The 14,661-nt window shown below is 38.1% G+C and overlaps 1 protein-coding gene across 1 annotated transcript in view; it reads right to left on the reverse strand.

Moving 5' to 3' along the window:
- DCHS2 (dachsous cadherin-related 2) overlaps positions 1-14,661 on the reverse strand; it is a gene marked incomplete at its 5' end in the record, with an annotated part of 183,220 nt that overhangs the window by 108,857 nt on the left and 59,702 nt on the right. Inside the window, one exon of the mRNA XM_082391612.1 lies at positions 13,850-14,089. Coding sequence (XP_082247738.1) covers positions 13,850-14,089 — 240 coding nt within the window. The remainder of the gene's footprint in view (positions 1-13,849; positions 14,090-14,661) is intronic.

Here is a 14,661-nt window from a genome sequence, read left to right on the forward strand (position 1 = left end):
CTGGAAGAAATGGGCAAATTCTCAGAAATGCACAACCTTCCAAGACTGAACCAGGAAGAAATAGAAAATATGAACAGACCAATCACAAGCACTGAAATTGAAACTGTGAATAAAAATCTTCCAACAAACAAAAGTCCAGGACCAGATAGCTTCACAGGTGAATTCTATCAAACATTTAGAGAAGAGCTAACATCTATCCTTCTCAAACTCTACCAAAATATAGCAGAGGGAGGAACACTCCAAAACACATTCTACGAGGCCAACATCACCCTGATACCAAAACCAGACAAAGATGTCACAAAGAAAGAAAACTAGAGGCCAATATCACTGATAAACATGGATGCAAATATCCTCAACAAAATACTGGGAAACAGAATCCAACAGGACATTAAAAGGATCATACACCACGATGAAGTGGGATTTATCCCAAAAATGCAAGGATTCTTCAATATATGCAAATCAATCAATGTGAAACACCATATTAACAAATTGAAGGAGAAAAAACATATGATCATCTCAATAGATGCAGAGAAAGCTTTCGACAAAATTCAACACCCATTTATGACAAAAACCCTCCAGAACGTAGTCATAGAGGGAACTTTCCTCAACATAATAAAGGCCATATAGGACAAACCCACAGCCAACATCGTCCTCAACAGTGAAAAACTGAAAACATTTCCACTAATATTAGGAAAAAGACAAGGTTGCCCACCCTCACCACTATTATTCAACATAGTTTTGGAAGTTTTAGCCACAGCAATCAGAGAAGAAAAAGAAATAAAAGGAATCCAAATCGGAAAAGAAAAAGTAAAACTGTCACTGTTTGCAGATGACATGATACTACACATAGAGAATCGTAAACGTGCTACCAGAAAACTACTAGAGCTAATCAATGAATTTGGTAAAGTAGCAAGATACGAAATTAATGCAAAAAATCTCTTGCATTCCTATACACTAATGATGAAAAATCTGAAAGTGAAATTAAGAAAACGCTCCCATTTACCACTGAAACAAAACGAATAAATTATCTAGGAATAAACGTACCTAAGTAGACAAAATACCTGTATGCAGAAAATTATAAGACACTGATGAAAGAAATTAAACATGATACAAATAGATGGAGAGATATACCATGTTCTCGAATTGGAAGAATCAACATTGCAAAAATGACTCTACTACCCAAAGCAATCTACAGATTCAATGCAATCCCTATCAAACTACCACTGGCATTTTTCACAGAACTAGAACAAAAAATCTCACAATTTGTATGGAAACACAAAAGACCCCGAATAGCCAAAGCAATCTTGAGAAAGAAAACCGGAGCTGGAGAAATCAGGCTCCTGACTTCGGACTATACTACAAAGCTACAGTAATCAACACAGTATGGTACTGGTACAAAAACAGAAATATAGATCAATAGAACAGGATAGAAATCCCAGAGATAAACCCATGCACATATGGTCACTTTATCTTTGAAAAAGGAGGCAAGAATATACAGTGGAGGAAAGACAGCCTCTTCAATAAGTGGTGCTGGGAAAACTGGACAGCTACATGTAAAAGAATGAAATTAGAACACTCCTTAACACCATACACAAAAATAAACTCAAAATGGATTAAAGACCTAAATGCAAGGCAAGACACTATTAAACTCTTAGAGGAAAACATAGGCAGAACACTCCATGACATAAATCACAGCAAGATCCTTTGTGACCTACCTCCTAGAGAAATGGAAATAAAAACAAAAATAAACAAATGGGGCCTAATGAAGCTTAACAGCTTTTTCTCAGCAAAGGAAACCATAAACAAGACCAAAAGACAACCCTCAGAACGGCAGAAAATATTTGCAAATGAAGTAACTGACAAAGGATTAATCTTCAAAATTTACAAGCAGCTCATGCAGCTCAATAACAAAAAAATGAACAACCCAATCCAAAAATGGGCAGAAGACCTAAATAGACATTTCTCCAAAGAAGATATACAGATTGCCAACAGACACATGAAAGAATGCTCAACATCATTAATCATTAGAGAAATGCAAATCAAAACTACAATGAGATATCATCTCACACCAGTCAGAATGGCCATCATCAAAAAAATCTACAAACAATAAATGCTGAAGAGGGTTTGGAGAAAAGGGAACCCTCTTGCACTGTTGGTGGGAATGTAAATTGATACAGCCACTATGGAGAACAGTATGGAGGTTCCTTAAAAAACTAAAAAGAGAACTACCATACGACCCAGCAATCCCACTACTGGACATATACCCTGAGAAAACCATAATTCAAAGAGTCATGTACCACAATGTTCTTTGCAGCTCTATTTACAATAGCCAGGACATGGAAGCAACCTAAGTGTCCATCATTGGATGAATGGATAAAGAAGATGTCGCACATATATAGAATGGGATATTACTCAGCCATAGAAAGAAACGAAATTGAGTTAGTTGTAGTGAGGTGGATGGACCTAGAGTCTGTCATACAGGGTGAAGTAAGTCAGAAAGAGAAAAATAAATGCCGTATGCTAACACATATCTATGGAATCTTCGAAAAAAAATGTTCATGAAGAACCTAGGGGCAAGACGGGAATAGAGATGCAGACCTACTAGAGAATGGACTTGAGGATATGGGGAGGGGGAAGGGTAAGCTGGCACAAAGTGAGAGAGTGGCATGGACATATATACACTACCAAATGTAAAACTGATAGCTAGTGGGAAGCAGCCGCATAGCACAGGGAGATCAGCTCGGTGTTTTGTGACCACCTAGAGGGGTGGGATAGGGAGGGTGGGAGGGAGGGAGATGCAAGAGGGAAGAGATATGGGGACATATGTATATGTATAACTGATTCACTTTGTTATAAAGCAGAAAGTAACACACCATTGTAAAGCAATTATACTCCAATAAAGATGTTAAAATAAATAAATAAACACAAGGAAACAAACAAAAAAGCTTGTGCCCAGTTATGTTACTCTGTTCATTCTCCAGCACGGGAGGTGAGCATGTAGAATTGCTCATGTGTGTATTTTTGGTTCATTTTGTTTTCTACTTAGCATTCAGTCTGTTATGTGGAGTGAGAAATGTGGTCCCACGTTATTCTGCATTTTGAAAATAATTCTTCCTATATTTCTGAGGTTTCATTTCCCCTCTGAGAAAAGTGTCACATCATTTCCATCATTGGGTGCGAAGATCTCTCATACCATTAACTTGAACGAGTTTATCCCATGACATTGTAGCTTATTTGCACTTCACACAAGTTCCTTTCATTCATTTTCCTATGTTCTCTTTTTCACTGACAAAAATCTAGGTACAGACGTAGTACTTAGCATATATGATTTACACTGTAATAAATGATGAAATACTCTTCTTTGGACTTAACAAAAAACTTCAATTACACATTTTCATCTTGCCTGTCTTAAAAAATAAATTTTCATCTGCTGTGATCTAGTAGATACAATATAGAACTGAGTGCTGGAAAAAGTGGAATATAATGCTAGTTTTATACAAGAATAAATATACGTGACTTCTTACTATGTCACTTGAAAGAGAAAGGATATTTGGGATTATCTGTAGGCATTTTAGTAACCTTGAAAAAAAGTCTAATAAGGCAGGATCAAAATATTTGATATGGTATAATCAGAGGTCACCAGAAAATTTATTATGTCATTAGGCATTAGGCATATTATTACATTAATGATTATTTAATACTTATAGTGATTACTTTGATCTCATAATGATCTTAATCTCTTTGGTCAAGACAGAATTTTTAATAATTCCAGATTGATAAAATTTGTTATTCCTATCTCATCCTACATTATGAAAATGGGGACTATACCAACTTAGACCTACTTTGTTCCTCAAATATTTGGTGAGCATAACTAGGTGCCAAGCACAGTATTGTTTGCCAAAGAGAGAGTGGTGAATCCAACAGGTATGGCCCCTACCTGCAGGGAGCTTTCATGGAGAACAGCATCTTTTAATTCTTGGACCCTTAATTTTTCAATAATCCACTCATTTATAATATGTTATTACACATTATACATATTATATATTACATATTATATATTATACAGTTTAAACTCCTAACACTTGTCAAATCTAGAAAACGTCTTCACATGCTTAAACATAAACTCAAATCTTTTTAGTTTCCCTTCCTCCTATTGGTCTACTTATTCTCTAATGTGCTTTACCTTTGTATCCAATACTTTCCTGATGTTTTAGAAACTTTCAGATTTTATCATTTCTATTATTCTATATAGCTTTGATCCCTAAGGTAACAATCTACTCACCTTCAATCCTCCTAGTATATTATTAAGGATAAATGAGATCTTTATTTACAACTGTAGTTTGCACATATATGATTTCACACTCCAAACTTCACACCCTTCACAACCTAAATAATGTGAGCTAAATTTAAAGTATTATACTATGGCTCTTTTAGAATTCAGTTAGTGCCTTGCTTCTTCCTCCTCACACACTTATAATCCTCCAGATCAAACACAACATCATCAAACTTGAGAACCAAGAAAATAAATGTAAAATAGAGACTATTGAGTCTAATTCCATCACCTTACTGAGAAAATTGGAAATCTGGATCTGAAGATATTCAGTGATACACTTACAACACACCAAAGGATGTGTGTGTGTGTGTGTGTGTGTGTGTGTGTGTGTGTGTACATATACATATATCTGTTCTTAGACCTCAAGACCTACAGCATTATGACTTCTTGCTTTCTCCTACTCTAGGATACCCCTCTCCAGTTCATTTCTTTTCCTCTTCAGTCCAGCCCCATGAATTAACACTTTGGCAACCTTGCAAAATTTCCTCAGATACTGTGGCTTTTTACCAAAGAAGGCCAGCAAAACCTCAGTCCAGATTCATTCCAGCCATCTGTCTGTCCTCCTGGAATATCCAGCAGATAACTGGGGCTGGAGAAAACTTCACAAAAGCATAGATGGAGGCCACTGAAATGTTACTGTCATCTGGTAATCTTTCCAGATCTCCTTGGTCACCCCTCTCCTATTCATGTCTTCTACCCGACCACCCCCTTTTTCACTCTCACAAATCACTTCCCTTCCTATTTCCTAGAGAAAATGGAGGCATTGGGAAAAAGCTCCCTCAACTTTCTACATCTGTATTCAACTCTATCTCCTGCTTTCTGTCTCAATGGCAAAAGTAATTCTTCAAATACCTTCTTGAAATTTTCCTGTCAGTGCTAATCTTTCCCATTTATATTTTTTCCTTAAATTATATTTTAGCTGTAAGAAACAAGATTTTTTTCCTCCTCTTTATAGCCAAGCATCTTTTAAAGATTCTCTGCAGCTAGCTTGAAACCACTGCCATATCTAGTTATTCGTTCTACAGTCACCAATAAGCTTCTGGTTGTAAGATCTACTGACCATGTTTAGTTGACTTGTTTTCTCTTGGCTTCAGATATTGCTGACTGATGTTAAAAAACACAGAAAGGAAGGAACAAAAAGAGAGAGAGGAAGGCAGGGAGAGAAGAGGAGAGGGAAGGAGGGAGGAAGGAATTCATTCCACCTCTTTCCCACTTCACTGGCTTCAGTTTCCACCTATATGCAGATGACACATATGTATTGAGCTCCAGTTATTTGGTTGATTGATTCATTCACTTATGTGTTTATTTATGCAATGCACATTTACCAAATGCCAGGCACTGGAAAGATACTATTGAATAATGAGTAATTATCTTGGTCCTCAGAGTTACCCTCTAGTGGGGGAGATGGTGTGGGGGAATATGAGAAATCACTGAGGAAGAGGATCAGGGAAGACTTATCACAGGTAGATAATTTGTTCATTTATTATCTTATTCAATAAACATATAGAGGTAGTGATAGCAGGTGCCAAGATACCATGCCAGGTGCTAAGGATATAACTGCTGGCAAGAAGACACATTCTTTGCTCTCACAGTGCTTATAGTGTAGCACTGGATGCAGAGAAGTAAGCAGACAATTACAATTCCACATGGTAAGACATAAGTGAGTGAGTATGTGTTGCTTTCTGTATAAGCTTATACCCTAAAGTTAAATAGGATTTAACAAGTAAGAGGGAAGAAAGAAACCAAACACCATACCGCAGTCTACAAAGTCCCATGTGATGTGGACTCAAGCTCTTCTCATATACTTGCTCCTGCACTATTTTCCTGGCCCACGGGCTTCACTTCTGCTCTCTGAACATGCTAAGTGTCTTTCTGTTGGGGTCTTTGTAGTTGCTGTTCCCTCTGCCAACTCCTCACTCTGTCCTTTACATGGTGTACTAGTTATTAAACTGTTGTGACTTGGCTCTGAATCTGTTCTTCCCCACTCTGCCCTGCGATGCTGGGGCTGGGGAATCTGCACACCACAGCTGTGCAGAATCTCCTTTGCCAGCTGAGCCCCTCTTAGAATCTGCCACAAAGGGACCCTCGAGGGAGACTGAGGTCAGAGGAGAGCAGATGGGACTTCTTCTTCCTGTTTTCTTATTTTCCCTGTCAGCAATGCCATTTCTTCTAGTGCAGAAACTGCTCACAACTTTCTGTCTCTTTTGGCACTCTCAGACCAGGCTCTACAAGGCCCCTCCTCTCATTTTTTTCCTAGGTTCTGATAATCTCAACCTCTTCTCCTTGTTTCCAGGGATTAAGGGTGGTAGCTGCTTCCTACAGTTATTTTTTTCTGGGTTACTTCAGGATTCCCTTTCCATTTATTCAGCCTTCCAACGCCTGTATTGTAATAGCTGGTTTTCCTGACTGCACCTGATTGATACGGTACTTGGCACCAGGATTGGGTCCCAGGTATTAGGGATTCTGAGATTGATTTGGTTATGCCTTTGGCCTTAAAGGCAGTGCTGGGTTCCCTGCCCACAGGAAATGGAGCACTAGTAATTTCTCATTTGCAATGGTATCATGATCATTTAAATTATCACCTGTGTTTGATTGTGATGAACTGACTATTAAAGGATTTCTATTCCTTAGAGGACCAAATGGGGCTGACTTTGGCCATGGGATAGTAAAAGGAATATCATGTGAACTGGCTGTCTCTGAATGCAATGGGAAGTTACAGAAAGAAAATTATAAGCTGAGTCTTTAAAGTCGCAGCTCAATTCATAGTCAAAAAACCGAAAAACTTCTAAGGAAGCCCCTAAATTAATCTCTCTGAAGATCAGAACCAAATTGAGTAGCAGATATATAACAGGTAACTTCTTGCAAGGGGATACCTATTCACGAGAAGACCTACAACCAGAGTCAGATCTCAACATACTGCAGGCAGTTACATGCAAATATGACTCAGAGAGAGCTTATAGTTTTAAAATAATAGCAAGATTTTTCTAACTTATATTGGAATAAATCTGTGGAAAATGTGTGGAAATCAATTCTAAGGATGTGAAACCCAGGAAGATAAAATAGCACTTTGGTTTCGGCTGGATTTATTGATGTGGTGTTCCTACCAGAGATTCTGAATTTAATGTGTTAGCTCTTTTAGTTATTTCCCTTGACAGTTTCTTTTGATTGGCTGTATTCTATAGTGGTCTATCATCATTGAGATTGAGATGCCAGATCTTCCCCTGCATACTATACAGAAAGGAATCAAAAAGCTTAAGGAAATGGAGAAGAACATTAGGATGGATTTACCAATGGTAAATTTACCATTTACCATGACATGCCCACCACCTTCCTCTAACTACATTTACCAACAGTTCAGAGGATTCTTCCTTCATAAAGACCCTGGGAAAGCCATTGGTTAGAGGGACACCAGCATCCTTTAAATGTCCTCTGGTAGTTGCCCTCTGTGTAGGCTGTGGATGATGATGCCACTGGTCCCGGGGACCACCTTTTGAGTACCAACACTCTCGAACTTTCTGGACAAGATGGCAGAGTTGAAGAACCTTGAGCTCACCTCCTCTCATGAGAACACCAAAATCACAACTAACTCTGAACAACCATCGATAAAAGACTGGAACCTATGAGCAAAAGACATTGTACATCCAAAGACATAAAGAAGAAACCACAGTGAGATGGTAGGAGGGGAGGACTCATGATATTATCAAATTCCATACCCCTCGGGTAGGCAACCAACAAACTGGAGAACAATTATATTGCAGAAGTTCTCCCACAGGAGTGAGAGTTTGAGGCCCATATCAGGCTCCCCAGCCTGGGGGTCTGGAATATGGAGGATTGTAACCCCAGAGCATTTGGCTTTGAAGGCCAGCAGGTCTTGATTGCAGGAACTCCACAGGACTGGGGGAAAAAGAGACTCTACTCTTGGAGGACTGCAAAAGCAGTGACTTCATAGGACCCTGGGTCAGACCTACTTGCTGATCTTGAAGGGTCTCCTGGGGAGATGTGGGGAGGGTGGGCGGCTGTGGTTCACTCTGAGGATAAGGACACTGGTGGTGCATGTACCAGGGAGTATTCATCAGCATAAGCTCTCCTGGAGGCTGACATTTTGGCACCAAGACCTGGCCTCACCCAGTAGCCTGCAGGATCCAGTGCTGGGATGCCTCAGGCCAAACAACCAACAGGGTGGGAACACAGCCCTGCCCATCAGCAAACACGTTGCCTAAAGACTTCCTGAGCCCACAGCTGCCTCTAGACATACTCCTTGACACTCCTGACCACCAGAGGGCCAAGACCCAACTCCACCCACCAGTGGGCAAGTGTTACCAAGTCTAAGTTCATACCGCTAGCTGCACAACAGGCCAGTAATTGAGAGACAAGTTGTTGGGGCAAGGAATAATGACTTTATTTGGAAAGCCAGCAAATCGAGAAGATGGAGGGCTCGTGCCCCAAAGAACCATCTTGCCTGAGTTAGAATTCAGGCTTCTTTTACACTAAAAGGGGAGGGAGTAAAGTCAAACACTTCCTGGTTCCCATCAGCCTCCGGAGAGGATGTGTTAATTTCTTCCTCCCTGTGGTCATTCACTGGTGGACCTGGTCAGGATGTTTCCTGTGAGCTAAACAAAGGTATTTTAGCTTAATGCTCATTACCTGGGAGGCAAGGTTCTGAGAGTTGGGTCATTATGTATAATTTAAGCTTTTGGGCAACATCCCTTTAGTGATTAACTTGCAATAGAATACAAAAGGTTCTTCCCTATTACATAGGCACTGGCCCCTCCTACTAGGAAGCCTGTACAAGCCTCTAGACCAGCCTCATCCACCATGGGAGAGGGCAGTTTTCTTGACAGAAGCAAGAAAACTCAGTCCTGCAGCCTGGAGAACCGAGTCCACAAACACAGGTCAGAACCTACCCTGGGACCAGCTGGTCTTTGGCCCTTGGGTCATGAGAGGAGAGTGTACTGCTGAGATATATAGGACATTCCCTACAGAAGGCCATTTCTCCAAGGTTGAGAAACAAAACATATATAAAAATACAAAAAATTTAGACAAAATGAGACAACAGAGGCATATGTTCCAGATGAAGGACCAAGATAAAACCCCAGAAGAATAACTAAGCAACATGGAGATAGGCAATCTACCTGAGAAAGAGTTCAGAGTAATGACTGTAAAGATGAACTAAGAACTTGGGAAATGAATGGATGCACAGAGCAAGAAGCTATAAGAAGTTTTAAACAAAGAGTTAGAAAATATAAAGAACAACCAAACAGTTGAAGAACACAGTAACTGAAATAAGAACCAACACTCTATACCAATTTGTAAGGACTATCACAAGTGATCTGCTTTCATCCAGCAGGAACAACAGTACATCTTTATGTAAATTCTTCCACTATCAGCCATCATCTACTCAGCAGAGATAAAGATCATCTCAGCATCCAGTAGATCATCACACTGATCTACTACTGTGATGACATCATAATTGGATCTGATGATCAAAAAATTGTAAGAAACTTAGATGTCTTAATTAGATATATCTGTTAGACCAGTGGTTGGCAAACCCACTGGACAAATACAGCCTGCCCCCCTGATTTTGTGAAGTTCCACTGAAACCCAGCCATGCTCAATTCTTTATGTATTATCTATTGCTGTTGTCTTGCTCCAACATCAGAATTAAGTAGTAGAGACCATATAGCCTGCAAAACCTAAAACATTCACTATCTTGCCCTTTACAGAGAAAAGTTTGCATAACCCTGTCCTACAGTAAAGGCAGGCGAATGATAGGAGTTGATAGTAGAGAGGAAAGCTACAATCACTTATTAAAGTGCCTAGTTGTTAAGCTAAAAGAGAAGAGAACTTCATCCTCAAAACCATGAGGGGGACTTCCCTGATGGTGAAGTGGTTAAGAATCTGCCTGCCAATGCAGGGGACACGGGTTCGAGCCCTGGTCTGGGAAGATCCCACATGCCGCAGAGCCCGTGTGCAACAACTACTGAGCCTGCGCTCTAGAGCCTGCGAGCCACAACTACTGAGCCCGTGTGCCACAACTACTGCAGCCCACGTGTCTAGAGCCCAAGCTCTGCAACAAGAGAAGCCACCGCAATGAGAAGCCCGTGCACCGCAAGGAAGAGTAGCCTCCACTCGCCGCAACTAGAGAAAGCCTGCGCAGCAATGAAGCCCCAATGCAACCAAAAATAAAATATAAATAAATGTATTAAAAAAAAAATGAGGAATTAATAAAGAATTCTGACCAGGGGAGTGTTGTTTTCAGATTTACTTTTTATGAAAATCATTTTTCATGTAATTCCTCAACTGTACAATGCCCACACAACTCAAACATTTCTAAAGGAAAAACAGGATTGTGCCTTGCTGATTGAATGAAGAAATAAACAAATAAATGAGTTCTGAAGAGTGAAGGCAGCTTGTAGCAGCCTATTTCACAGATGTTCTGGTTTCTCAAATCATATAGTCAAAAATATTTACTAAACTCCTATGTCATAGCTTGCATTATCTTAGGGACCTGGGATAAAAGCAAATAGAATACGTTCTGAATCCATGAGTTCACAGCTTAAAAGGCAGGCAGAAAATCAGACAATCATATAATCAAAACACCATGTATTAAATGACATAGGATTATATTTCAAAGTTTTAATAGTGATTGTCTCTGGGTGAGTAGTCCTTTTTTTTTCTGTTTACATTTTTCATTAATTCTAAGACACATTTTTCCCCCAAATTTTAATATATCTGAAGTTAGATGCTTCTTACAATTAATAGTGTCTTAGATTCAATGAAATAGATTAAATACTGTCACGACAGTGTTTCTCCTTTGCTCCGAGAGCAGGCTGTTGGGCGGGGTTGTGCATCCAGCATGAGATAGTTTCTGGGAAACCAGATGTAGAGTTTGTTCAAGATAAATCCAGATACAGAATACATTTTTTATGGGATAGAGATTAAGATTTCACTATAGAATTCGACATTTTTGTATGGTGATGTGCTGTTGAATTATTTTGTATTCACCATGAATGAGCCAATGCATCACCAGGACTGAGTCATCTTCCCTGCTGGGTCACCCTTTCCTCCCAGGACTGGGGGAGAGGTGCCCCCGCGGATAGATCTTTTCCCACTAACAATGGAGCTCTTGTTGGTGGCACCAAATGCTGCAGCAGTTTTAATATCTTAGTTAAAAAGTGGTAGTTGTTTTTCCCTTTTAATACAAGAAAAAACTCCTGTTAGAACCAGTGTGAGTCATACAACATAAACATTCAATGCTCAAATTCCTATGGGTTTTGAAAGCCAAACAATGCTGTTAGGCTTACATTTTAAAAAACTACATTGTAGAATGCTAGAAAACGTATGTTAACCTCTCTAGTATTAAGTAATGCTATAATATTTTTAAAAATATAGACTATAAAGTAAACCATTCATAAATTCCAATATGATGCCAGTTATGTTAAAGTCCTGACTACATCATTTAATTCTTGTGCATAATCCTCTTTCATTGTCTTAACCCAATAAGCAAAAAAAAAAAAAAAAAAAAAAAAGATTTAGGAAAAATGTGTTCAAAAACACATGCATACACCCAAATTCACATGCATTTACATAACCACTGGCTTAACAGATCTGGCTTCATTAAAAACACTGAGATTTCCAGTAAACCAAAATTGTCTACAAAACTTGGGAAGGTACGTGAGACTCAGGAAATGTTAATGTGTATCTCAAACATCCATAAAGCCGAAGCCAGAAAACCAGCAATTTTGCATCTAAATTCCCTGGCAAACCATAATCTCTAGAATAATGAACTTTCAATTCAATTATAAGTAACAGGTTGCAGACCATTCATTCCAAAAGAAAATTACACTAACACTTGGCAACTTGACAGTAAAAATTGGAAAGCGTATTTACGGTAATCATCTTTAGTTGACATATGAAAAATTTTGAGAGAAATTCTTTTTGCCTCCAAATATTAAAGCAAATAAATCCTTTTAGTAGAGTCCATTCTAAAAAATAAAATTAATAAAATAAAGTCAAAGGGAGGAAGCATTTTACAGACTTTAAATGCTTGCTAAATCACACGTCAGTGATGGGTTCAGCATATGTCTGTGTACTTTGGGAAGTGGTTTCTGTGTTTCCCGGAGCTCTGCATTACTCAATTTACACCAGAGAATGCTCTCGGAGAACTTTATTAAACTGGGTATATTGGAAACACAAAGCTTATGTATATTCTCCATTGTTTCTATCACCTAAAAACCACACTGCCAGAAATGTGCTAAATTCTTTAAGCGGAGTGGGACAAGGAATTGTTAGCACACTCCAGCCCTCTTGGTGAGCACAGTAAGCAAAATTCTTTGATCATACTGCCCCGCTCTGGTCAAAAGAGAAAATTCGGTTGGCCCTTGAAAGTCTTGATCGCATCACATAAAATGCATTTCATTAAAAGATGATGTTTCCCAAAAGCACAAAGCATCTAAATGGTATATAATTTAAAAGTTCAAGAAAATGTATCTTTTACCCCTTTGATGAACAACTTAGGAGGAAAATGCTAGTTTTTATACTATTATTTCCATAGAAACATCTGTTACAATTCTTGCAAGAAAAGAACAAAATATTATATTGATTATGTATTGCCACTTGCTATATACAAATGTGAATTTAAAAAGACTGGCTTATTAAACTATTTGTATTAATTCAGATGGGAAAATTCAGCATATGGTGTTAATGGCAACTACTTCACTATAATTTTTATAATTATTTTGTTTAAAATTAAAAAAGGATATTATTAAAGTTACTGAAGCTTAAATGGCCAAAAAAGTCATAGTGATATTAAAAAGCAATTCTAAGACATTTATAAATTCCTACCCACAGTAACTGTTTACTTCTAAGTCATTTGTCTGAACACAGTGGTTGATATTAATAACACAACAGTAATACAGTAATGATGGAAGTTAACATTTATTGACTGTTTATTGTGCCAGATACTGGTCTCAGCTCTTTGTAGGTAATAATTCATTCATATTCATAACAGAACTATGAATTAGGCTGTATTATAATCCCCATTTTACAGATAAGCAAACAGAGGATCAGAGAGAACTAATATATAGCTTATTAAAGGTTACACAGCTTAAGTGGTGGTTCTAGGATTCAAAGCCAGGCAGTCTGACACCAGCATCCTATCTCTTCCATTATGCTACATATGGAGGAAATAACGATTTACCTTCTGGTACTCCATGTATCTAGCTATTACAGTCTGAAAAAAGTGTGATCCTTTGTCTATACTTCTGTTTATTATCAAAATCAAATCAATAAATTGTATATTAATTAGATATGTATCACTCTACTATAAGTAATAATAAACATCATACAAGCAAATGCTATAAAAAGTACACATTATGCATTCAATTTTTTTTTCTGTGTATGCTAATTAAAGAAATTCTAGAAGTTTGAAATAACTAGCAACTGTTTTCAAATTTCTGGTAAATGTCAATTTTTGCTTTTAATATCGATTACTTAGTTCCCATATTTTTGAGTTACCTGAATCTCTGTCCACAGCTTCAACTCTTGTGACAAACTCCCCTGGATTTTGATTTTCTTTAACTGAAGCTTCATATAGGTGCTGTTTAAATACTGGGACCTCATCATTTACATCAAGAACAGTAATTGTCAAAGTCTGGGATGAAGAAAGTGTTGGTGTGCCACTATCCAGTGCCAGAAGGGTCAGAATGTACTGACTTTTTAATTCATAATCCAAAGGCAAAGTAGTAGTTAGTAAACCTGTTTTGAAAGAAGAGAAAAGCAATAAGTAATATTCTTTGGAGAAGTCGTGCTTACTCTACTTTTCTCTAACTCATCTAAGTTGCTAAAAATTCAGAAGCTTTCTCTGTTAAAGAATAAATATTATTAAACCAACTTTAAATTTATATATTATCTGAAATAGAAGAGAACATTTTTAATTAGAAAAGTCATTCTAATTTAAATTATAAGGATGAATGAGAATTCAGAAATAATCCATCACGTATCATTATCTACTAAGATGATTACATCAAGAATATTTATCTACCCAACATCTACCTTCATTTTTTTTTCTTTAAATATTTATTTATTTGGTTGCATCAGGTCTTAGTTGCTGCACGCGGGTTCCTTAGCTGCAACACACGAACTCTTAGTTTCAGCATGCATGTGGAATCTAGTTCCCTGACCAGGGATCAAACCCGGTTTCATTGGGAGCGCAGAGTCTTAACCACTGTGCCACCAGGGAAGTCCCTCTACCTTCATTTAAAAAAAATCTAGGTTCTAACAGTATCCCTCTTCACGTCAAAGGACACTTCATGTGTAAAAGTGACCAA

Source organism: Balaenoptera borealis, assembly GCF_965194805.1.
Source record: "Balaenoptera borealis genome assembly, chromosome: 4".
NCBI lineage: Eukaryota > Metazoa > Chordata > Mammalia > Artiodactyla > Balaenopteridae > Balaenoptera > Balaenoptera borealis.